Here is a 25,249-nt window from a genome sequence, read left to right on the forward strand (position 1 = left end):
GGTGGAGGGAGGGCAGGGACAAGGGGAAAAATGAGAACCAAAACCTGTCATGTAAAGGTACAGGATCCCAATAATGAATGTAACTGTATTGTATCCCTAAAATGTACCAATAAACTCAATTAAAAAAGTAGCAGAAAAAAAAATAATTAAAAAAAAAGTTGGAGATGTAGCTTATCTACACTGTGCCTGCCCGGCAAGCACAAGGTCCCGAGTTTGATCCCCAGTACAGAGGAGGGGTGGGGTAAGAATTAAAATAGTAGGACCAGGTTTGAGCCCAGTCCAGTTAGCTTACTGAGACCCTGTCTCAAAATTGAAAGGGGGAAGGACCTGGAGAGGTAGCTCAGTATAAAGGCCTTGGGTTCGATCTGTAGTACCACAAAAACAAAAACCAAGCTGTACCAATGACTATAGCTGGCAAAAGAAATGCTTTCCTGCAAGAAAACAAAGGTGCTCAGAATCACTGTATGTTGAGAAAACAAATTACACACAACTGCACACATACCCAGTAAAAAGTCTAAAGCTTAAAAGACAATATCAAGTTTTACTGGGAACATGGAGCAAGCAGAGTATTGCTAAATTAAGGTAGTATAACCCCACTGGAAAGCAGTTTGTTCCCCCAGAAATGGGGAACCATTTGAACTCAGGGGCATTCTACCACTGAGCTATCTCCCCAGCTCTTTTAAAAGTCTGAAACAGGGTCTCATTAAGTTGCCCAGCCTGGTCTTGAATTTGTGACCTTTTTTTTTGGTACTGGGGATCAAACTCGGGACCTTGTGCTTGTGAGGCAGGCGGTGGAACCTCTGAGCTAAACCCTCTTAATTAAGTTAAACAGATGCTTATTGTATGTTACAGAAATTATGCTTGTTCAAAAGAAATGGAAAACATGTATTTGTATATACATGTGTCCATGGTAGCTTTACTCAAACTAAAAACTACACACGTCCCATACATCAACAGGTGACCAGTAAAACTGGCAGTGACATATTCACGGCACAGAGTTGAGTTCTGATAGGTGCCAAAAGGATATTCAAAACTACTGTTCTGAAAGAAGTCAGAAATGACACAATATAGGTCACCAAACAACCTGCAGTGAATGCAGTGTAAGAGCTCATCTCCAGGGACAGACATTAGAGGTACCTCAGTGGAAAGATCTTGAGTGGCTGTGATGCTCTCCTCCCTGCACTGGCCTAAGAGGATGCATGTATTTGAAAAGCCACCCCACTATGGAAGTTTATTACCATAGTAGACAAAGAAAGCCAGGATGGCTATCCTTGGCAGTAGGGTTGGGTGGGGCTGTGTGGGGTGCTGGGAGAGGCACTAAGACTTTGGGGCAATGGTTCTGAGTCTGTCAGGTAGAGGATATTCCTTTGCGAGAACTCAGTAAGCTGAATGTTTACATGCCTTTTTCTCTGCTTATTTACAACGTAAAATTAAAAAGCACTCAGGAGGAAAAATTTGAGCCAGATGTGGTGGTGGCACATGCCTATGATGCCAGTACTTAAAAGGCTGAGGCAGGAGGACTGCCGTTGAGTTCCAGGCCAGCCTGGGCTACATAGTGAGTTCAAGGCCAACCTGAACTAGAGAGAGACCGTCTCAAAACACAAAAAAGGAGGAATCTGGTTGGAACCATGCTCAGCAGGTGCTCACTGTGCATTTGCCTACTGGATGACAGGTTTTCCTATGCCACATGTGCCTCCTGAGGCAGGAATTAGCCAGACAGCAGGTAGGCTTTACTATAATGTTGGAAAATTTGAAGACTTGGTTTCATATGAACTTTTCTCTGGGTCTTTATACTTTAACACCTTATTAACACAAGTGACCTCTCAGCCCTGACAGAACTCTGCGCCTTCAACACAGGTTCCAGGGTGGGCAGTGAGGGGTCTCTGCAAGGTGCTGCCAGCTCTGTGCTCTCCCAGGGACCACACTCCACCTTGGTCTGCCTGTTCACATGCCAACCCAATGTCTCTATCACAACCCAGATTTTTTGGGGGGAAGCTCAGTGTATAGGAAGGTGACACTCATCTTCAAGTCTATGCCAGAGAGGAAAAGCTGGGGGTCCTGACCAGCAGGTCACTGGATAAAGGGTGCTGGTAGTGGCAGTCTGAGTTGAAGACCTGGGGTGATTCTGTTCACTGGCAATGCTTGGGAATCCTGATTGTTGTCCTACCTGGGAGGGGTGCTCCTGGCTTGGTGAGGTGTTAATACACATCCCACACTGTAAAGGATGGCTCACCATAGCTCTCATCTTCATGCTGGACTTGTCCTACTAAATCTCTACTTTTGTGAGCACCATCGTGTGTGTGTGTGTGTGTGTTGCTAGGGACAGAAGTGCAAACCTAGTCTCATGCAAGCTAAGCAAGCCCTCTACCATTAAGCTACATTCCAGCCCATAATCACCATCTTAAAGATGAGGAAACTAAGACTTAAGAGTCCTAAGAATGCCAGAGAGTACGTAGAAACTTGGATGACGATCTTTGACACTTTCTGCAGATGAATTAAACATCATACATCCACAAAAAGAATTGATTTTAGACTAAGAATATGTATTTCCCTGAGAACACTCCCTCAAACCTTCCCTAAGGTCTCTGCCCCAGGGCCTTCTCCCTACCAGTCTCAGTGCTGTGGATCTCAGTTCTGTTCACTCTGGCTCTATGGACCAGAGATTATAGCTAAACTGGTCATTCCTGTAACAAGTGACCTTTGTGCAAACAGCTTCCTGGACAATACCAAGACCACAAAGACAACTGTCCAGTGGCAAGGCACCTTGAACTTCGCATCTTTTCAGTGAAGACAGAATAGAAAAGGTGACTTACGCTGGGTCATCATCTATGGGAGAGCCAGTCCTCTATGTGCATAGAAAGAGGAAGAGAAGAAACTGATGAGTAGTAAGAGCCTTACTGCACTTCACTGCATCTGACAAGTCCTCTGCAAACTTTTATGTAATTTGAAGGAAAAGAATCAAAGAAAAGATATTGCAACAAGAACTTTACTGATAACACCTTTTTAATAGGTCAAAGTAACTGTACAGTTCATTATATTCTTCCTGAGAATAATTTATATCCCCCAACAGACTAAAGAGAGGGTAAATTTTTCAAAATTATCTAACAGAATGGATAGACATCTAAAGAGAACCAAATCCCTCTGTTCCTCTTAATTCTCTCCTGGGAAGACAGACACAATGAAGGGTTAGTTAGCTCCAGTGGCTGTAAAATAGTCAACATGGCTTTAATCTTTCTTTATAAATTATATAAAAATGGAAAACAGGGATGGTTCTGGAATTTCTTTTCAATTCAGTATGGAGGTGATCCGGTACAAAGCATTTCTGCTTCCAAGAGAAATTACATTGTTACAAAAAACTGGCACATTATTCTGGTGAAAAAGACAAGAGTCTTAGTTGTGTCCTATAGCTATTTCCCAACCCAATGCTTCGATATTCACTTGAAAGTAAAAGGCAGGAGAGACAGAAATGGTGGTAGTTTTTTTCTGAAACAACTGAGTCTTCAAAATATAGCTTTTATATTCTTTCTTTGTAAATGAGATTAGCATATTGCAATGGAAGGGTGTTCTAACAAACAAAACCCCCAGTCTGGATAACTCCACAGCAGGAAAAGCGTTCTCTGCCTCTTGAGTTTCCTGGGATTCTTCACATGCTCTCTTCTTCTTCCAATATTCAGTGAAGGTAGGTCAGGAATTAACATGGCCCTCAGGCCATTTCCATTAAAACACACCCCAATGCTAACACCAACTGTTCTTCACGATAAGCTTCTTTAAAAAAAGTTTTCTTCTTCTTCTCTCTCTATTTTGAGACAAGGTCTCCTAAGTTGCTAAGGCTGTACTTGAACTTGCAATTCTTCTACCTCAGCCTTCTTAGTAGCTTACAGATGTGCACCATCATGCCTGGTCTTTTAAAAGCTTCTTCATTCTTAGAAAAATGCCATTATTTTGGATCCTTGACTTTTCTGAACATGATTTTAAGAAAACAAAAATGAATCCAAATCAAAACATAGTTAAACTTGTATGACAGAGATTTTTCAACCAGCTATCATTCAGTTGCAGCTGTAAGTGCTGGCGACTGAGGACACGGGTTAATTCCTCACTGCTGGTGGAAGGCTAGAGAACATTTCCCAATGGGTAGAAAGACATGCTCCTCAGGCGGCTCAGTGTGGTCTTGTCTGCCCAAGCACTTTTAGCCTTGCTTGGTCAATGACATCAAGCAGGTTTTTGGCATCCACAGCCAAGGCATGTGCAGCAGTAAGCATCTGCTTCTTGTATTCCTGCTGTAGGCTGGTCATGACGTACTGCTGGGCAAGCTTCATCTTGTTGATGAGCTCTCCCAAGTCAGAGTTCAGCAGCTTCTGTGCCATTTCGATCTGAAAGGACAAGAGACGGGTCAGGAGAGCTGCTTCCTAGAACTTTCCAGGGATTTTTCACCGGCTTTTCTTTTGGTGCCTCCATGAGAAGAAACTTACTTTTTTCCCCTCAAATAAATCTTCCTTAGAAAACAATAGAGTGTAAGCTCAATCTTTCCTTTAGAAATTCAGCTATTAATGTGCCTGCATGCTTGTGAGTGCACACCCATTGTACATGTGTGTGCCCAGAAGTCTCTGCTTTTTCCATTCCCTGCCCTCACTTTCACGATCATGACTGACTTTCTTTTCTGTGTTTGCTGTTTGTACTTTAAACTTAATGCCTGGCAGGGCTTCATTTCATAATAGCATCACAGAACCTTGGAGATCACCTATTCTAAATACTCTCAGATTAGTGTGGACTAATGAGATCAAAAGTAAACTGGTGAAGGTCATACAGCAAGCACACATCCAACCCAGGACAAAACCTGGGTCTAGACTCAATCAAGGTCTTGTGCTTTTTCTACCTTGCCAATTCTCTTTTAAGACCTTCCATAGCTGCAGTAGAGGTGGTTTGCAGATGTCATGAAATACCCTTCCCTGTCTTGATATGAGATGCCCTATTAGAATGCTTTGCTTGGCAGTCTCACAAATCTTCCTACCTGTTTATTTAACCAGTAGTGACTCAACCACTTGCCTTTACCATTCCTGAATTAGACATGCAGAGTTCAGGGTGGCAGAAGCACACACAGAAACACCTGTAACACACTGAGATAAATCATGCAAAAATGATGCATCCGGAGCTAGGTTTGGTGGTGCATACCTGTAATTTCAGCACTCAGAAAGCTGAGCCAGAAGGATTGCTGTGAGTTTGAGGCCAGCCTGGGCTATATAGTGACTTCTCGGCCAGCCTGAACTATATAGTGAAACCCTATCTCAGGAAAAGGAAAAGGAAAAAAAAGATGTACCCAGATATGACAGCAACTAAACCTGTCTCAGAAAGTCTTCAGAGTTTGAATTTGACCTAGACTGCATAAGTTAGCTGGTTTTGGCTTTAAAGGGCATTTTAAGCCATGTCAAATTTTCTTTTACCCTAATGAACTTTACAGTGGAAAGGCATAACAGATTTTTAGGAAAGGAAATTACATATTCTAGAGAGTTGTTCTACAAAATAGGACCTGGTGGCAGGGTGGACACTGAAAGGATGGGGAGACAGGCTGTTGGTAGTTCATAAAAGAGACTACTGTGCAGCGAGGATGAGAGAACACATTTGAGACTGTCTGTATTGAATGCTGTCTGTATCTGTGTGTTGGGGGGTGAGGGAATTGATGGGTAAAGAGGTGATGTCACTGGCTAGGGAAGCAAACTAGCAAAAGCAGACTGCTCCTACCAATACCCAATAGTCAGCTGGCAATCAGAGCTCAGGGAGCAACAGTACTACACATGGATTTAGAAGGCATCAAATATTTGGATCTATCAAAGTGGGGAACTTGCCAAGGTGAAAGATATTCATGAAGAAAACAAGTGGTAGCTAAGCGTGGTGGTACATGTCTGTAATACCAGCTACTTGGGAGGAGGAGGAGGCAGGTTTACAAGTTCAAGTCCAGCCTAAGACCTGTCTCAAAGTAAAATACAATAATAAAAAGAAAAGGGCTAGGTATGTAGCTAGTTCAGTAGTAGGCTCTGGGCTCAACCCCCAGTGTAAAAACAAAACAAAACAAAACAAAATCCCTAACAAAAACAAACGGGCAGCACCACTTTAAGGGATGACTACACTTAAAGGTAACAGGCAGCAGAGAAAGAGCCAGGGGAGAGGCCTGAGCAGGAATGGTACTGAGAGAGGAAACAGTGGGACTCTGGCACAAGGTCTGCAGAGGCGTCCAGGGCAGTCACTACAAAGAACAGGGCTTAATGGGCTGTTAGGGATGGGCTGCTCCTTCAGGACAGGTGGAAAAGAGGGGCAGTGGAGTGGGAAGCAGGATCATAGAAAGGCTCTTAAGAAAAAAAAATGTATATGGGAGAGAAGTCTGTATTCACAAGAATCAGTAAGGATAGGGAAGGGGATTTATTTCAATAGTACCACTGCCTGCTTTGTAAGCACAAGGTCCTGAGTTCAATCCCTGGTACCAAAAACAATCAGTAAGGATAGAGAGCTTTTGGCTTTATAAGCTACAGTAGGTGGTGACAAGTGGTCCTGCTAAAAGCACTCACTTGTTAGGACATCATTTTCCTTTTTTTCTATCTTCATCCCCCTATTCCCTCCCTCTTTTGTTTTTGTGGTACCAGGGATTGAACTCAGGACCTTGTGCTTGTAAGGTAGGCGGCAGAACCATTGAGCCAAATCCCTGGCGCAATATTCTCCCCTTTTTGGGCATTTTCTTTTCTTTCTTTTTTCTTTTTGGTACCAGGGATTGAACTGGGGCCCTTGTGCTTGCAAAGCAGGTGGCAGAACCACTGAGCTAAATCCCTGGCCGTTTTTGGGCATTTTGAGACAGGGTCTTGATATGTAGGTTAAGGCTGATATTGAACTCACTAATAGGCCAAGCTAGCCTCAATCCTCCTTCCTCAGCCTCCCAAGTGCTGGGATTACAGGCACGCACCACCACGCAGCCTCCTTTCCATTTTTGAGTTTTTTATTTTTATTATTACAAGTTGTAGTACATGCGATTTAAAAGCTATTGGGGAGTGAGTACATGTACCTAATAGATCTTAATTTTTCTTTTTTTAAAAATCTCTTCTATATACTCACATACACATACACATACCTTCTTATTCTTTGGCAAAATTGTTGCTTGTTATGGAAAATCAATCAGAGCTCCAATGAAGCTGTTAAACTAGATGAATTGGCTACAGACTTAAAAGTTATACTGTGACACCCAATCAGGCATTTTCCAAAGGTGGTAAGTGGTTCTGTCCATTTATAGAGGAACCACTAATGGCAGCTGGGTTCCACTGTCCTTATCAGCACCAACCAGTCACCACGTACCTCCAGTACAAAATCCTGAGGAGGACTCAATACTGTTTCAACAGAACTGCTGGCAGGAGATGCCAAATACCTCTATTTAATTAGGAGAAAATGTACTTTTTTTTTTTTAATAGGGGAGGAAATGTCCACTTTTATAGAATATTCTTTAATCCAACTTCAAGAGTACTCTACAAAATAACTGAGCAGCCAAATGGGCACACCTAGAATCCCTGCACCCTGAGATGCTGAGGCAGTAGGATCACCAAGATGGAGCCCAGCTGAGGTAATTTAGCGAGACCCTGTCTCAAAATTAAAAAAAAAAAAAGGGCTGGGGATGTTGTAGCTGGGGTTCAATCCCCAGCAGCAGCAGCAGCAGCAGCAGCAGCAGCAGCAGCAGCAGCAGCAGCAGCAGCATCATCATCTTCTCATCATCAACAACAACATCCCACCTCAAATTGCCTGGACCTGGCCAGGCATAGTGGTGCATGCCTGTAATCCCAGCACTCAGGAGGCTGAGAGGCAGAAGGATCGCTGTGAGTTCGAGACCAGTCTGGGCTACATACTGAGTTCCAGGTCAGTCTCAACTACATAGTGAGACCCTGTCTCAAAAAAAAAAAAAAAAAAAAGCCTGGGCCTGTATTCAACAAAAAATGTAAATGTTACGGAGGACCTCCTCAAGATGATATGTAGTCCTGGGCTGACTCGGATAGGTGCAGCTACAGTGCAACCTGCAGGGATGAAGGTGTACTGAAGCTATAGGAAGGCCCCATGAGCTAGCTGCATGGTGGCCCAGAGGATTGCAGCCTTGTTACCAGGGCATACTACAGATATGCTCCAGGTTCAGAGCACACCCACCCACCATCTATTCCCACAGCTCAGAAACAGCACATCACATGTGTGTATATATGCAGACAGATGACAGGGAGAGAGTGGTAACATTGGCTGAAGGATATTTGGGAAATCTGAATTAGTCTTGCAATATTTCTGTAAGTTTGAAGTCATTTCAAAATAAAAAGTGAAAAACAGACAAAACCCCAGTGCAGTGAAGGACAGTACATGCTACTCTGGAAAGAAGGTGGGAAGAAGAGATCTGGAGCCATGGCATGAAGGGAGATTGTAGACTCTGGGCTCTGGTGGGGACCCATCCTATGTCCATCTCAACTGCACAGCATCCACTGTTCAAGTGCAGCTGCCAAGAGCACAGTGACAAAGACCAGACACTGGTTTTTTTGCAGTGGTACCTCAGCTGGAGGAGAACTGAATCACATTCAATGGTTAGATTCAATGTTGACCTTATGGGGAAATTTGATTCCATTCTCATCTAGTTTGGTTTGCAACCAGAATCATGGAGAGATTGAGTTGGTGATCCAGGGTACCACTGTATCTGTAAGTCACACAAATAATGTGAAACTGCTATATAAGACGGTGAAAAACAATGCTGGGAGACAGTATTTAGGGTGGACTTTGGTCCCTTAAAAAAACTTGAACATATTTGTTACTTTAGTTGTTTGTTTTTGGTGGTTCTGGGGATTGAACTCAGAGACTTGTACATACTACATAAACACTCTCATACTGAGTTATACTCAGCCTATATATTTATTACTTTTAAAAGGATATTTAAATCATTAAACGAGAAACCACAGCACTTGTAAATACTGATGTTTGTGAAGGAGCCCTGAAGGAAGGACCCAGTGTCATAACAGCAACTTTTCCTCATGCTGCTCACAGGCTTACGGCAAGGACTTTGCATGATGGTGCCACTCTCCATGCTGCACAGTGAATGGCCAAGTTCATCTGTGTTAGTGAAAGGGTCATCACCCGAAGAGCACATGCATTGTTAGTCACAGACTGAGGAACCAGATAGCATCATTGACATCCCCAACAGTGTCCTTATGTGTGACTCCACTCTGTACTCTGCCTACCTCTCGGTGAGTGCTGGCTGGGAGGACAGGAATGGTCTCATCCACGGTGGCCAATAACGTCCGCAGGGCCAAGCCAACTTCCTAACAGGTAAAAATTACAGCCAGTATTAGAACACACACCAAGCACTTTCATGCCAACTCCAACCACTTCTTCAGATATGTGTGTGTGTGTGTGTGTGTGTGTGTATCTGAATATATATACCTAGATATACATGTATATTTGAATATATTTCTGTATTCTGGGGAGTAGGGGTAGGAAAGATACTGAGGATTGAACCCAGGGCCCTTTCAATGAGCAACATTCCCAGCATTTTTATGTTTTTGAGGCAGGGTCTTGCTATATAGTTCAGGCTGGTCTTGACTCACTATGTAGCCCTGGCTGGCCTTGAACTTGAGGCAATCCTCTTGCCTTAGCTTCCCAAGTGCTAGGATTACAGGTGTGCACCACCACTCCTGGCTTTTACTTTCTTTCTTTCTTTCTTTCTTTTTTTTGGTACTGGGGATTGAACTCAGGACCTTGCACTTGCGAGGCAGGTGGCTGCATCACTGAGCTAAATCCCCGGCCCTTTTTTGCTTTCTTTCTTAAGGAAAATTTTTCTGATCCTGGTTATTCAGGAAGCTGAAGCAGGATAGCAAGTTCAAGGCCAACCTCTGTAACTTAGTGAGATCCTATCTCAAAATAAAAAATAATAGGTTGGCAATGTAGCTCAGTGGTAAAGAGTGCTTGCCAAGCATGCACCAGGTCTTGGGTTCAATATCCAGTACTATCCCCTACCCGCTAGAAAAAGACTGTTCACATTAGGACATTCCCATACTATTATTTATGGACAGGAAAAACTATAAGGGGAACAGAAATGTATAATGATCAGGGCTCTTGGTGACATCATCACCACATGGTGCTTTCATTCTTCTGAAGCATCAAGTCTTACTTGGGGCAACTAGAGATACTAATCAGCTGAACTACAGCGTTTGTGGGAAATAGTACAATGTGTGATTGTACTTTACCTTCACCATAGGAACATACTCTTCTGGTGGGGCTGGTTGGATTTTACTGGACATCTCGATGACAGCTTTCACCAGGCCTGTCACATTCTCATACACCTTGTCATTGGACCGGTCCAAGTTGGCAGTAGGAGGGGGGCTGATTTCCTGGGGTTGAAGCTGACAATACAGAAGGTGGTCATTTTTCCACTCTCCAGTAGATGGTGTGATAGCATCACAATTGAGTTAGTGGGTCTTTAAAAGAGATCAAAGTAGATCACAAAAGATAACTGATTTTCTTGTTTGTATGTATAGTTCAGTTTGAAGATGACAGTGATTAATTCAAATGACATAATACAACAGTATTTTTTCTAACTTTGAGCTCAGTTAAAGGAAATGATATGAAATCATACATAGTTTACTAAAACGCCCAGATTCTTTCAAAGTGAATCAGTGTCCCCCAAACCCAGTATAATTCACTACAAGAGCCACAAGCCATACATTTTATTCTGAAAACTCACCAAAGTTTAGAAAAAGTCACTTACTTGCTAAATGATCAAACATTCTACTTTAACACTAAGCATTTCTACTAATTCAAGCTCTGGAATAAATATCTAATGGCTCAATTCAGCTGCCTTCAAACCACCTGATGAAAATGTGTTTTTTTTTCTTTTCATGATGATAAAAACATACACATACACAAGTTTGCTTTAAGCAGACGGTCATTTGCAAAGCAGATGGTCCACGTAGTGGGTCTGGAGTGGGGCTTTCTGCCAGCTCATTGCTTACTACTGGGTGAGCCTGGGCCTGTGAGCTTCAGCAACAGTAATAAGAGCAGGTGACGCCCCAGGTCTTGGGCACAGATGAGATACCAACAAATGTTACCTAAGTAACCTAAGCACTGAAGGTAGAACAATATGGACCTCCAGGAAATTTTCAAATTGGTTAGAATTATAAGAGGTACAAAAAGAACTCTGCATGCATTCACATGTGTGTATTTTAGAAAGACCAAAGTGTGGCAAGTAACAACTATTCAATGAACTGCTGCTGGAGCTCAGGCTACCTTCCCATTTCTGAACTCTTCGGCATCTTGACCCAGTAAACTGGAAAAGACTAATTTTGTGCTTAGTTGTTCCAAAGTTTGAGTCAGATAAAAAAGGGCAAAAATAACTCATTTACTGTCTTAGTTTCTGGCAAACATAAACCCTGTTTGTGGCATCTGCCAGTCACGAGAGGCTAAGTGCACTTCCACTTGGTATTCTACTCTAGTTTAGAGGGGCACGCAGAGAGCAGGGTGTGTGTGATACAGTGAGCCAGACAGACACACAGACATGATGTGCTTACCCTCCATGGCTATTGTCGAGCAGAAGGTGAGGAAAGTTAAAGGAAATTTATCAGAGAAAAGGAAAAAGAAAAACAATATTAATAAGGCAGCAGATAATCCCCCACAAAACACATGAGCAGAACACAAAGGTGCTGGCTGCAAAGCCACCCACTGCTCAGCTTGCTGGCTGTCAGGAGTGCTGCTGTCTCCTCAGTGCACAGTGAGTTACCCAAAGCCCTGGCATGCACCACGCTTGTTCCTAGGAGATACAAGAGCAGGACAGCATGCAAAACCTGGAAGTGACAATCAACAGCCGTGCAAGAATCAACAGAATGATGATGGTCTTGTAAGAGAGGAGGAAGGCATGTTTTATCTGACTTCTGAGGGATTTGGGAGAAACTGTTCAACCCTCTTCCTGTGTCCAGCCCCCCTTGGAAATCTGCATCAACCACACTGCCCTAAGATTTCTGGCATGGGGCTGTATCAAAAGTTTTTAAACAAAGTATAACAAGAACCTTCCTTTGGAACCAATTCTTATGGGTGTTCTATTATTTTAAATTGAGCGGTTTTAGTAGCTGAATTTTTTCTCCAGAGCTCAACCCTGGCTGTGATACTGTGACTGAACAGGCAAAGGAATACAAAATACAATTATCCTCTCCAGTCCCTGTAACTACTGAACTCCCTGCCCACCCAAAAAAACCCATGGCCCTGGCATGCAAATCCTGTGGTATCTTTTAGTTTTGAGACAAGGTCTTGCTTAATTGCTCTAGATGGCCTAAAATTTGCAATCCTCCTGCTTCAGCCTCCTGTGTAGATGGGATTACAGGTGTGTGCTATCATACCCAGCATGTAGCACCTTAAGCTGTAAGGTGTGTTTTCCCATACACTAAAGAGAGGAAAGGATTTATAAATGCATTATTCCTAGGAGAGGACTTGCAATGTTTTATTTTCTGCATTGAGAATCAGAGTGCAGTCATCTGTTTATCTTTGCGGGATGTGCCTGTTCAAATTCCAACAATACAGAAAGGAGGTGGCTTCCCAAGGAAGGTGCCAAGGGAGAGTTCCACCAAGATAAGAGATGTAATTGAAAACTATGATTAATGTCTAAATTAAAAAAATGATTATAGTAAAAGACACATTGCCATTAACCTCCTTCAAAATACTCCCTCTTGCTTTGAACATATTTATTCTATCATTCTTGGCACTTTTTGAAGCAGTTCTGGAAGTCCTCTTTCACGAGTGTCTTTAGTTGAGCTGTCATGGCTGACTTGGTGTCCTGAATAGAATCAAAACATTTACCTTTCATGGTAGACAGAAGAAACAAAAGTTGCAAGGTGCCAGATCTAATGAATAAGGTGGATAAAGATACACTGTAATGTTTTTACAAGACTGTTTTTCCTCCAGATGGCACTCAGCAGCAGCATTCACTGTACTTTTGATTATACCTCATAAAGATACTCATGAGACTTCCAGAAGTGCTTCAACAAATAATAAGAATGATATAATAAGGGTGATCAAAGAAATAATAAGAGTAAATATTTTGAGGGGATTAAGAGTAATGTGTCTTTTATCATAATAAGTATTTAAAATTTAATCATTTACCGTGTATTTTGATTGCTGCTTATATATAACAAACCTATGATTCTAGGAGGTGGAAGAAGGTTTCTTTTAACCCATTTGAAGCCTCTGCTCTTTTGTTTACCCTTAGCCCAGCTCTCGTTGGAAAAGAGCACTGTCATGATGCTTCTAGAGACCATTCACAGTGATGTTCTAGAAGTCAGGCTTAGTGTGGAGAAACATTCTTTATTAGTTTCCCATTTTTATAGAGTTTGACAACTTGGGAACTCTTTGGCTGGCAGTAACAAGAAACCAATTCCACTTAGGTTAATATGTAAAGACTGAGAGAATTAAGGATTGGGTTGGGGGTGTATCTGTGGTAGACTACTTGCCTAGCAAGCATGAAGCCTTGGGTTTAATCCCAAGCACCAGGAAAACAAAACAAAATAAAATCCCCACAAATATACTGAAAAATATAAAGTCACCAAGGAAAAATGGAGACTAATCATTTTGGGCTAAATGTTATTTGGATGAATCATTTTAGTTATACACAGTTAAAGGCAAATATTTCTGTATCAAAACAATATTGTTGGGGCTGGGGATTTAGCTCAGTGGTTCCACCACCTGCCTCACAAGCACAAGGTCCCAAATTTGATCCCTGGTACCAGAAAACAAAACAAAACAAAAAAACCCAATATCGTTCTTGCAGGCTAGATTTAATAACCTCTACTAAAGTAACAGATAGTGACTAAACATACTTAACTGTAGTTATTTAAAAATCTTTATTCAATATATTTTAAGTATATTGTTTCTAACAAGATTTCTTAATGCCTTACATTAAGAGTATTCCCAATTGTATTTATTCACTATGTTATTTCAACTATGAAAAATGAACATTTGTTGGTGTTCTAGGGTGGTACCTCATCTACCTGCATCTTATGTTGGTCATTACATCAAAAGCCATATTGAAAGTTTGCTCTTGAGGCAGTTTATTAACCTAATTTCTCCTCTTCTTTTTAAAAAAATTATTTAAAGAAGCTGTGTTAGGAAGGGTTGTGTTTTTTCTCCCATATCTTCTCTGAGAAAACCCAGTGTCTTACTAATAGAGCCACTGTGACGCTACAATTGGTCAGAAGAGCTCTGGACATCAACCTTCCAGCAGGAGCATTTCTGGCTCAGCTGTGCCTCTTTAATGCAGGCTTCTGAATGGGTGCAGCAACCCTGTCCTCTGAGCTCCAGACTGACTCACTCTGGGCCTGGCAAGGAGCTGGTCTCTTCCCTAGGATGATCTGAATCCTCTATGATGATAACACATACAATTCTGACCATGACTCATTCAGAGTTGTTCTGCAGGTGTGCACTTTTCAGCAGAAGCATGTATATGTGTAGCCACAGGTCCAGCTACTGGAGCTGTATGACCTTGACCAAGCTGCTTCATCCCTGTGAGCACTGGTTGTTTTGTATGAAAAAATGTGACCAACACCACAGGTTCTGTCTAATAGAAGGAAAATATGCCAGAATGTCAGGATGTGTGAGTTCTAAAATCTATCGCACATAGAAAACCAAGAAAGAGAGCTCATGCAATACTTTCCTGGCTCTCAGAGGATTTAGAACCAGGGCTATGGACATCTGGGTTCCCCCATAGTCGTCTTGGCACCATCCCCAACCATTCTCCAACAAAGATGTCACCTGTGTGCTGCACAGGCTCAAGCACTTACCTTAACACCCTCATTATAGCTGTCCCCAGGGCTGCTGAGACTTGCGAGGCTGCCTAGATGACCGGGGGCTCCAGGGCGTGGTGGTTTCTTTGGTGGAGCTGCAGGATCTGGTAAAGTAGAATGATTCACATTATGAATATTAACATTATGAATGTTAATGAAGAGAAAGTAAATGACTCCCAGACACCATACACCCAGCATTATTTCAACAGACATTAGTCTACTAGTCTTCTGTTCTGAGAAATCTCTGATATATTTTGGCCATAAATTCTGCTTTTCAGTACTCTAGTCATAGGTTAGACATGGTAAACATCACACTTGCTGTGGTCTGGCGAGGGAAGACTGTTAAAATCATAAAGGCATTCCAAAGCTATGACATTATATACACTTACTGTGTGCTCCTGCCAAATTATACAAACTTCTCAACACACAACTCATTTCTTCACTGACCTGGTTTACCCACAGGCTGATAGATGTGTTGGTTTCCAGTCTGTGGGTAAAGAAAATTTTAGTCAGTGTGCTGGTTGTACAAAAGGCAATGACCACCTTCCCCCTTCCTTTGAACCCTGTAACAGATGCTGGGCCTGCAGATGGGCAAGTCAGGGTTCTGCCTAAAGGACTCAGTTGGGTAGGGGATTAGGGAAGTCCCAAATAATGACAAGAGGACATGTGGAAAGGGCTGTGAAACAAGCAAGCACAGGATGCTCTGGGACCACAGATTTTTATAGTTTTACTTTAAAGGTCTCAAATACTACGGCTTCCCAGTGTCTGTGCCTGCTGATCATCCTGGTGCTCAGGATGCTCCTATCCCTCTTCTCAATTCCTCTTGCTATACAGTCTGGATGTAGTTAGAACAATGATGACAAGAAGGGGCCTATCAGCCCTGGGGTGTCTGGATGTCCCTTGGGCCCATAATGACAGAATCCTTGAAATACTAGGTGCACTAGGGCCTGGTGTTACACTGCTAATGGTTTTGGGCCAAGGCAGAGAAGTCAAACCATAGCCCTAAAGGTCTACACCAGGGACAGGATAAAAGGACACTTCCATAGCCTGGTACAGTGGTACGTGCCTGTAATACCAGCACTGTGGCAGGCTGAGGCAAGAGGATTGCAAGTTTGAGCTCATTCTGGGCAACTTAACAACTCAGCTCAAGTATCAAGATGGTCACTGTCTCAAAATAAATAAAGAGAGCTGGGGATGCAGCCCAGTGCAAACTTCAATCCTCAGTACAGAAGTGGGGTGGGGGAAAGAAGACATTTGCTTTTTGCAGTCTTTTTTGTTTTTTTACATGTCATTTTTCAAGGTATCCATTTACTGAACTAGGAGTTATCAAGCTTCTGCTCTGTTCTGAGTAGAAAACAGAACTCCTGCTCTTATGGAGCTGATAGCAAAGTAGGAGGGATAGATAATGTACAGCCTGCTGGGAGCAGCTGTGTCCAATGGAGAAAGCAGAAGGCTGGGATGCAGGGAGAGGAACCATGGGTCATGTCTTCTGAGAACCTTGTGGTCTCTGAGCATGGACCTCAAGGGAAGCTGTGTAGCAACCTGGGTAGAGAGAGACAGTGTCTGAGGAGCTGTGAGGTAGTCCATATAGCTATGGAGGAGCAAGGGCATGGAATGGTGGCAATGTGGCCAAATTGTTAAAAACAGTGCCTGCTGGCTGTGTTGTACATGGTAACACCCACATCTACAAGGTGGACTTTTTAGTTGATATTAGGTGATAGCACCATTCAACTAGAAAATCTTATTCTCTGTATCTTCTGGATGTAGATGTGTGCAGAACACACAGCGGCTGTCCTGCTCTTGAGGGTTAGGCACAGGAAGTTTCCTATGCTCTGTGTCTGGAGCTAGGCACCCTTGTGGCTCTGCTGCACATCTACTGTGGGCCTTGGGGAAGTCGCAGGACTACAGGTTATGAGTTCTCTCTTTGTTGACCAAACTTGTATGTTACTTTAAAGTCCACATAGGATTTTATTTTTCAGGTACATTGACAGATCAATCTTCCCATTATCTAGTTATTAGTGTCTATTAACTAGTTCATACTCATTTACTGCTTTCTAGCCAAAGGGTTCTACCTGTAACAGGCATATTTTCAAGTGTTAAAGCTGGAGTATTTCAAGAAATGGGTCAAAACCAAATTGTTACCTCTAGAAAAACCCAGACACAGTCAGAGGGTTTCAATAGTCCCCTAAAGAAAAGGAAAGTCTGCTGGGCCAGGCTGGCCGTATCTGCGAATGCACCATCTGGTATCAAGTATTTGCAATGGAGTGCCTGAGGGAAGTTTTCACCCAGCCCCAGACCACTCATCTGTAGACTATGGGTGACAACAGTACCTGATTTGATAGGAGTGATGTGAGGACTCAGTAAAGTGCCATGAGTGGGCCACTTAGCCTAGCACCTTGAAGTACTAAGCAAGTTTTAGTATAAGGCACTCTCATTGCCTAGCTCTGTCATGCAAAAAACTCTGTGATCACAGATGGGCTTCCCACATGTCTAACTGCCTTATATTCTTATGAATAAAGCATCTATCCAGGTCTCATGCATTCATTCATTCTATATATATTCTGAGTAACTGCTATGTGTCACACACTGGAACGTAAAGAATTTTCCTTTTCTGACAAATTTCCTATTAGCAGTGTTCTAAATAGCCCATTCCTTGAATACGGGTTACTCTTCTGTTTTCTGTTTTTGAGACAGGGTCTTTAATGTAGTCTAAATAGCTTAAACTGGCTTTGAATTCACTGTATATACCAGGTTGGCCTCCAATGTTCGATTTTCCTGCCTCAGGGTCCTGAGTGCTCAGATTATAGGTGTGCATCACCACACCAAGTTTAGGATTTATTTTTGAACTGGAATTCAGTACTTTTATTTATTTGGGTGCTGGGGATTACTGAACCCAGGGGCTTCACACAGGGATACATCCCCAGGCCAGTTTTAAATTTTGATATAGGGTTTCACTAAATCACTAGGTTACCCAGGACAGACTCGAACTGGCAATCCTCCTGCCTCGACCTTCTAGAGTGCGGGATTTCAGGTGTGCGCCACCATGCCTGGCTCAGTTCTCCTTTAACAAATCAAGGCAGACTGCTTGCTATACGTCAGTCTTTCAAACATAAGACAGTATGTGGAGACTTTAAATGGATAGTCATGGGACATTTTTGCTCATGAACTATATGGCACTACCAGTTAGGTCTGACTCATGAACTGCATAGAGACCACTGAGCCAGCACATTCTGATGGGAGAGGCCAAACCATCACAGGCTGGCAGCTGGGCAAATATTTCAGTTGCCAGATCTCAGGGGCAGAAGAAATTTTATGGCATGGATTAGAAAAAATTCCTAGTAAGAACATTATGCACTGTGGAGCTGCTGAAGACAGAATTGTGATTAAGGTTCATGCTGCATTCCATTCAAAGGTTACTACAAAAAGATCCAGAAAGCTTCAGCACACATTTGTCTCAAAGTTGGATGCCATTTGATATATAGAGAAAAGTCTAAAAGATTTTAAAACCAGTGCTGACAGTGGCACTTCTGCACATGTGTCTAGAAGTCAACTCAGTGATATTTTCCTACCCACAGGCCTTATATGGGTAGACTGTTTTAAAAATTTAGCAAATGGCAACTTGCATATAACAATCAATTTGCTTGAATATTTCTTCAGGTCACAGAGTTCGGTTTACTTACTAATAAAAACCCTGTATCAACAGTGGAGCACAAACTTCTGCATCTGCATTAAGATATATTTTAATAATCTTAATTAAAATAGTCCCTGTATTCATAGAATTGATTCTTTGTTCTGTATCCAGTCAGACTGGATACTTTACTTCCAACAACAAGTCATGCACATGACATCTGAATTCAAACTCAAGCAGGTACTTACCGGACCCTGAAGACTCCCATCCTCCCTGTCAATGCTGCCTCGAGAGAGTCTCACATCAGGTTTCTTAAGAGATTAAAACAAAAATAGAAATAGCTTTATTTTTTACTTGAAGATCACTGACAAATTCTGTTCAAAATTCCTTCCTTTTACAACACAGTTGTTCTCTGCTGCAGGCTACACTTTCTGCCTTTACTCTTGCTTTCTTCATTCTATGGTGTCTGTGCTCCAAGTCTTGCTTCTTTCTCAGTTCTGTGTGAGCCAGTGTTCCTCACTGTGGCAACTGAAGCCTGGCATCTGCATCTCCTTCCAGGGCCATGCTCAGAGAAGCCCTTTGATGACTTGAAGGGAAACGTCTTTCCAGAACAGAGACCCATACTATTCTCTGCCCACTTACTCCCTTTTCTTCTGGGAGTGGGAGAACATAGGCCATTAATGAATACTGAGGTCTGGGAAAGGGAATACAAGGAAATAAGTGTAGGAGACACTGATGGCTCACCACAGACTGGACTCTGGATAGACAACAGTTGTTAAGAATCCTCAGAACTGTTGTGTGGGAAAGGGTGAACACAGGGCACATTTTAGCTCACTTGCAGAAAAACTAATAACCAGAGGTGTCTTGAAACAGGATGGACAGTGCTGAGAGCGACAGCATAGAAAGCAGGGGTACTTAGTGTTTGTAATGTTCAGAAGAACTGATGCCACTCCTGTGCATCTCAGCCTATTTCCCCAGTGCATAACCTTGCCAAGCCAGTTCAAGGAGCACACATTCAATAGATTGCCTACTGAGACAACTTCCAGGCTAAGATGTAAAAAAAGACCTTCCCTTTTTTGAAAAATTTCCACCCCAAATCAGGTGGGAAGTGACCTAAATTTGCAATGCATGTTGAGAAAGTAGACTTCTATAAAGTATGATAGAAAATGAAACCAGAAGATCTCTGAATAAATACTTCTGAACTGTGAAGACCATGACTGAAATAAAGTTCTAAAGGTAAAATGCTCTTCTGTACTTATATGCACTACAGTATCAGGGACTAGTAATGTTAGCCCTCCAATGGCACAGTGTTCCATTTCAGAATGCCCATAACAATGGAACATAATTAAATATTTTCCCTTCAAATTCTTGTTCCTTGAATTTGTCTAGGTAATATTATGAATTTCATGCAAAAATTCAAAAAATTGTCATCTTTGGCATAAATGGGTTAAAAGCCAGTTCTTATTGCACATGTCAGAGATACATAAATAGAGCATGATCCAGGAAAAGTTGGTCGAGAGACATGTAGTCAGATCACTGTGGCAGAACAGTATGCTATATCTTCAACCAGAAAGGACTATGCCAGGAGACAGGCACAAGTGTAACTAGGAGGCAAATGCACTCAAGAGAAAAGTCAGAGGCAGGTAGCCCTGGCCTGAACAACAGACTTGTCTGGCAGTACAGACAGCAACAGAGAGAGACATTAAGCCAATCACTGGAGCTGCTTCCTCCAGGTCCTGTTCCAGCAAATGCTGGAGCTGCACCTCTACTGAATGGAGGCAGTGAACCCTCAACTCCAGGACACAGGGAAAAAAAAAATCCCAAACCAAAGACATTCTGAGAAAATGTGCCTGAGAGGACCTTGCTTTGACAGATCATAAAGTAATATACAACGCAAACATCAAGAAACGTGGAGAAACTGCTCAGGTTTATTAGGCAGACCAGAGAGACATGCAATTGTACATAACTCATGGTTAGGGCTTGGTTCTCAAAAGGCAGTATGTGAACAACAGGTGAGACATAGATAGGCTGTCAGATCAAATGGCAAGACTGCATCACCTAAACTTCCTCATGTCGGCACTGGACTGTGGCTAGGCAGAATGACAGCCATACCTTTAGGAAATCACATCACAGTATTTAGGAGTAAAGAGCATGATATCTGCTACTTACACCAATGGTTCAGGAAAAAAACAAGATGCATAAACATGCAGAGCCAATGATAAAGCAGATGTGGCCAAGTGTTAAAACTGAGGAGTTTAGGTGAAGGGAATGTTGGAATTCTTTGCACTACTCTTACACCTTTTTTCCACGTGTGAAACTATACTTTTCTCCTTTGTCCATGTACTTGGGTGATAGCTTGAAAACTGAGTCTCTGGCCAGGGATGTAGCTCAGTGGTACCACACCTGCCTGGTAAGCACAAGGTCCTAAGTTTGATCCTAGGTACCAAAAAACAAAAACCCAAACAAATCAGATCTCCTCCTAAGCCCTCTTGTAGGATTCTGAGGAAAGAGAGGATGTCTTAAGTCATTTTCTGTTGCTATAAAGAACACTTGAGACTGAGCGACTTGTAAAGCATAAAGGTTTTAGGCTCATGGTTCTGGAGACTGGGAAGTCCAAGAGAATAGTACCAGCATTTGCTTGGCTTGTAATGTTCAACTCATGATGGGAATCAGGAGGGCAGGTGGTTGCATGCTAAAAAGAGAGCCCAACTCACTTGACAGCTAAAGGTGCTAATTCACTAATGAGGGCTCTACTCCTATGACAAGAACACTTCCCATTAGACTACCCCCCAACAACATTGCACTGAGGAATTACGGTTTTAAACACATGAACTTTCTGGGGATACACTCAAACCCTAGTTATGGAGTATGGGGCTTGATACTACTGCAGGAAAAAGAAAAGACAAGACCAGACCAGACCAGACCTGACCCGACCCAGCAGGCCCAACTCATAAAGGGTCATTTCACAGTCATGTGATTTAGGGAAGTATTTTTAAAAAAGTTCTCTGTTTGGGGACTTCTGAGAAGATGGCAGAGTAGTAAGCAGCAACTAATCAAACTCCCCAAGATTCAGAATACAGACACTGGAAAATAACAACTTGGGGAAGGAAAGGAGGGAGTGGATCTCTAGGACCCAGGAAGGACCTGAAAGGAAAACTGGAGCCTATAGAGAAACTGAAAAGACAGACTACACATAAAAAAAGGAAGGAGCAAGCAGCACTTTCTCTCTGGCTGCTGGCATGAGAAAAGATTGAATTTATAGATACACAGTGAAAGCAGTCAACTGCAGAGGTCTCCAGGGAGAAATGTGGTGGAATGGAGCAGGGGATGCTGTGACCTAAGATAGCTGACTGTCTGGGGGACACAACACTACAGTCCAATATCAAAGAACTGGGGGCTAGGCCTAATAGGCTGCAACAACTGCTTATCCCTAATAAACCAAAAAGGTAGGATCCTGGGACAGACTCAAAGGCCAAGAGTCAGCTATGCCTAGAAGGTATTTCTGAAAAGTAGACATTTCCTAAAGAGATCTCCACACTAGTAATAAAGATATATACAAAAGCAATTTATGAGCATCAATGCAGAGAATAAACAAACAAACAAATAAAAATGAAAAACCATGGAAGTAAGATGCAGCCCAAGACCTCCAACTTGCCCAAGGCAAATTTAGGGAGGATTGAGATGGAAGAAATCAAAAGTCACCCACCTGAGTTTTCTGACATGGTAGTAGTGTAAGTAGTAAAGCAGACGAATGAGTCTCTAGGGAAAACAAACAACCCCCCCAAACCCCCAAAATAAAAGTAATTACACATGGAATTGAAGCAATGATGACCATAATGAAGGATATGTTAGGGAACCTAGAGCTGACACAGATTAAAAAAACAGGTGCTCAGGAAAGTGATAGAAACCATGAATGCTCAATATAGGAAATAATTTGATTCCATAAGAAATTCAAACAGATGTCCAGGAGATTAAAAATCATATTGAAAGTATATGCAGCAGAAATCAACCAATGTGAAGACAGAATATCAAATCTGGAAGACAGGGTTGTAGTTAGTGATCCAATGAAAGAGTCCTTAACAATAGCAAGGTACCACAAACAATCAGATAGCTGCTAGACAATGCAAAGAACAACAACATATGATTAACTAGAATCAATGGAAAATCAGAAGATAGGACAAAGGACATTAAAAAAAATGCTGTTTACAGAATAGCTGAAAACTTCTCAAGCATGGAAAATCAAGAAGATATAAAAATTCTAAATAATCCAGTATCAGTTAATGAAACTGAAGAAGTAATATAAAAGAAAAGCCCAGGTCCTGATGGATTCACTGTTGAATTCTACAGGAAATTTAGAGATCTAATGCTACTACTCCTCAAACACTTTAATAAATTTGAAAAGGAAGCATTACTTCCAAATTTTTTTCTGGAAGCAAGCATTACCCTGACACCAAAAACAGAGAAGAATCCAACTAAGAAAGGGAATGACAGGCCAAGTCCTTAAATGGAGATGCAAAAACCCTCAATAAGACACTGGCAAACAGAATGCAGCAAATCATTAAGATTATATATCACGGCTAAGTAGGATTCATCTTAGGTATGCAGGGATGGTTCAACATATGCTAATCAATAAATGTAGTATACCACATTAAGAGAATCAAGGACAAAAACTATGATCATCTCAACAGATACAGAAAAAGCATATGACAAAGTTCAGCACTCATTTACGATAAAAACCCTACAAATACTGGAATAGATCTCTATCTCAACCTAAAAAAGCCATCTATGATGCAACAACAGCTAACATCAGACAAAATGGTCAAAAACTGAAAGCTTTCACTCTAAAATCAGGAACAAGACAAATATGCTTACTATTACCACTCCTGTTCAATATATTTCTGGAAACATTAGCCAGAGTAATTAGACAAGAGAAAGAAGTAAAAGGACAGGAAAGGAAGAAGTTCAATTACTATTGCTTCGGCAGCACATATACTAAAGTTGGAATGATACAGAAAAGACATGATACTTTACATAGAAGACCACAAAAACTCTAAAGATTTCTAGAATTAACAAATAAATTAAAAAATGTAGCAGGACATAACATCAACACTCAAAAATCAATAGTATTCCTATACCTAAATAACAAACTCACTGAGATAGAAAGTAGGGAAACCATACCTTTCACAATAGCATGAAGAAAAATGAAATACATTAATCAAATGAAGGAAGTGAAATACCTTCAATTAAAAACTTCAGTACTCTGAAAAAGGAGATGGAAGGGGATGTCAGAAAATGAAAAGATACATAGGCAGAACCAATATAGTGAAAATGGCCATACTTCCAAAACTATTATACAGTTTTAATGCAATCCTAATTAAATTACCAATAGTATACCTCACAGAACTAGAGAAAACGATCCTCAAATTCATACAGAACCAAGAGAGGCCCAGAAAAGCAAAGGCAATTCTGGCTTCGAGGGGAAGGCAAGAGGTATCACAATCCCTGATTGAAGATATACTACAAAACTACCATGATAAAAACAGCACAGTACTAGCTGGGCGTGGTGGCGCACGCCTGTAATCCCAGCACTCGAGAGGCTGAGGCAGGAGGATTGCTGTGAGTTCGAGACCAGCCTGGGCTACACAGTGAGTTCCAGGGCAGTCTCAACTACACACAACTGTCTCAAAACAAACAAACAAACAAAAAACAGCACAGTACTGGCAAAAAAGCAGTACCTGTTTTTCCTGATGATCAGCAGTACCCGATGATCAATAGAATAGAGCAGAAGATGCAGAAACAACTCCAAATACACTCACTTACTTTATCTTTGAGAAAGGGTCTAAACACCTTCACTGGAAGAAAGCCTCTTTAATAGTGCTGAGAAAGTTGGCTTTTAACATATGGAAGACTAAACCTAGACCCTTCTCTCTCACTATGCATTGAACTAAATAGAAATGGATCAAATATATAAATATAAAAACAGAAACACTTAATCTGAAGTGTCTCTTGAAGAGACAGGTGTAAGCAAACAAAGACTTTATGAAAAAAAAAAAACAAAAATCCCTGATCACACAGAAAACCCTGATCATTACAGAAAACAGAGAATCAACAACTGGGATTCCATCATATTAAAAAGTTTTTGCAAAGCAAAGGAAATCACCAGCAGAGTAAAGAGACAACCCATAGAATGGGAAAAATTTTTACCAGCTACTCCTCAGACAAAGGATGAATATCTGTAATATATACAGAACTGAAAAAAAACAGACTCCCCAAATTAAAAGAACCAATACAAAAACAGGCATCTGAAATGAATAGACACTTCTCCGATGAAGAGGTGCAAACAGTAAATAAATAAATGAAAAAATTTCCAACATCACTTGTTATTGACAAAATAGAAATTAAAACAACACTGAGATTCCATTTCACTCCAGAAAGAATGACTATCATCCAGAAATCAACCAATAACAAATACTGGCAAGGCTGTGGGGCGGGGGGGAAGGAACCTTCTCCACTATTTGTGGGACTATAAATTGATACAACCAATATGCAGATCAATTTAGATTCCTCAAAAAACTGAACTAGTGGTTCCATTTGATCCAGCTATTCCCCTTCTTGGAACCTTCCCAGAAGAGTTAAAAGCATCATACCACAGTGATACATGCAACACCCATGTTTATAGTAACACAATTTGTAATAGTCAAACCTTGGAAACAGCCCAGATGTCCATCAGTGGATGAATGTACAACAAAGATGTAGCTTTTATACACAATGAAGTACTACTCTGCCATAAAGAAGGACAACCTTT

General features: G+C 41.6%; 1 protein-coding gene across 21 annotated transcripts in view; it reads right to left on the reverse strand.

Annotated features, from left to right (window-relative positions):
* Positions 1–25,249, reverse strand: part of Ptk2 (protein tyrosine kinase 2) — a 265,206-nt gene that overhangs the window by 3,033 nt on the left and 236,924 nt on the right. For 14 of the 21 annotated variants that reach the window (XM_033760884.1, XM_033760882.1, XM_019209779.2 and 11 more), the window contains 7 exons: positions 18,693–18,755; positions 15,264–15,303; positions 14,814–14,920; positions 11,559–11,567; positions 10,239–10,394; positions 9,234–9,314; positions 3,835–4,370 (listed from right to left, as the gene is read on the reverse strand). In XM_033760884.1, the coding sequence (XP_033616775.1) occupies positions 4,158–4,370; positions 9,234–9,314; positions 10,239–10,394; positions 11,559–11,567; positions 14,814–14,920; positions 15,264–15,303; positions 18,693–18,755 (669 nt within the window). In that variant the 3' untranslated portion in view covers positions 3,835–4,157. Of the gene's footprint in view, positions 1–3,834; positions 4,371–9,233; positions 9,315–10,238; positions 10,395–11,558; positions 11,568–14,813; positions 14,921–15,263; positions 15,304–18,692; positions 18,756–25,249 lie in introns of those variants that run through there. The other 7 variants (XM_033760887.1, XM_010639200.2, XM_010639197.2 and 4 more) reach the window with 2 other exon arrangements.

Source organism: Fukomys damarensis, unplaced genomic scaffold (genome assembly GCF_012274545.1).
Source record: "Fukomys damarensis isolate Sample0158 unplaced genomic scaffold, DMR_v1.0_HiC HiC_scaffold_5, whole genome shotgun sequence".
Taxonomy (NCBI): domain Eukaryota; kingdom Metazoa; phylum Chordata; class Mammalia; order Rodentia; family Bathyergidae; genus Fukomys; species Fukomys damarensis.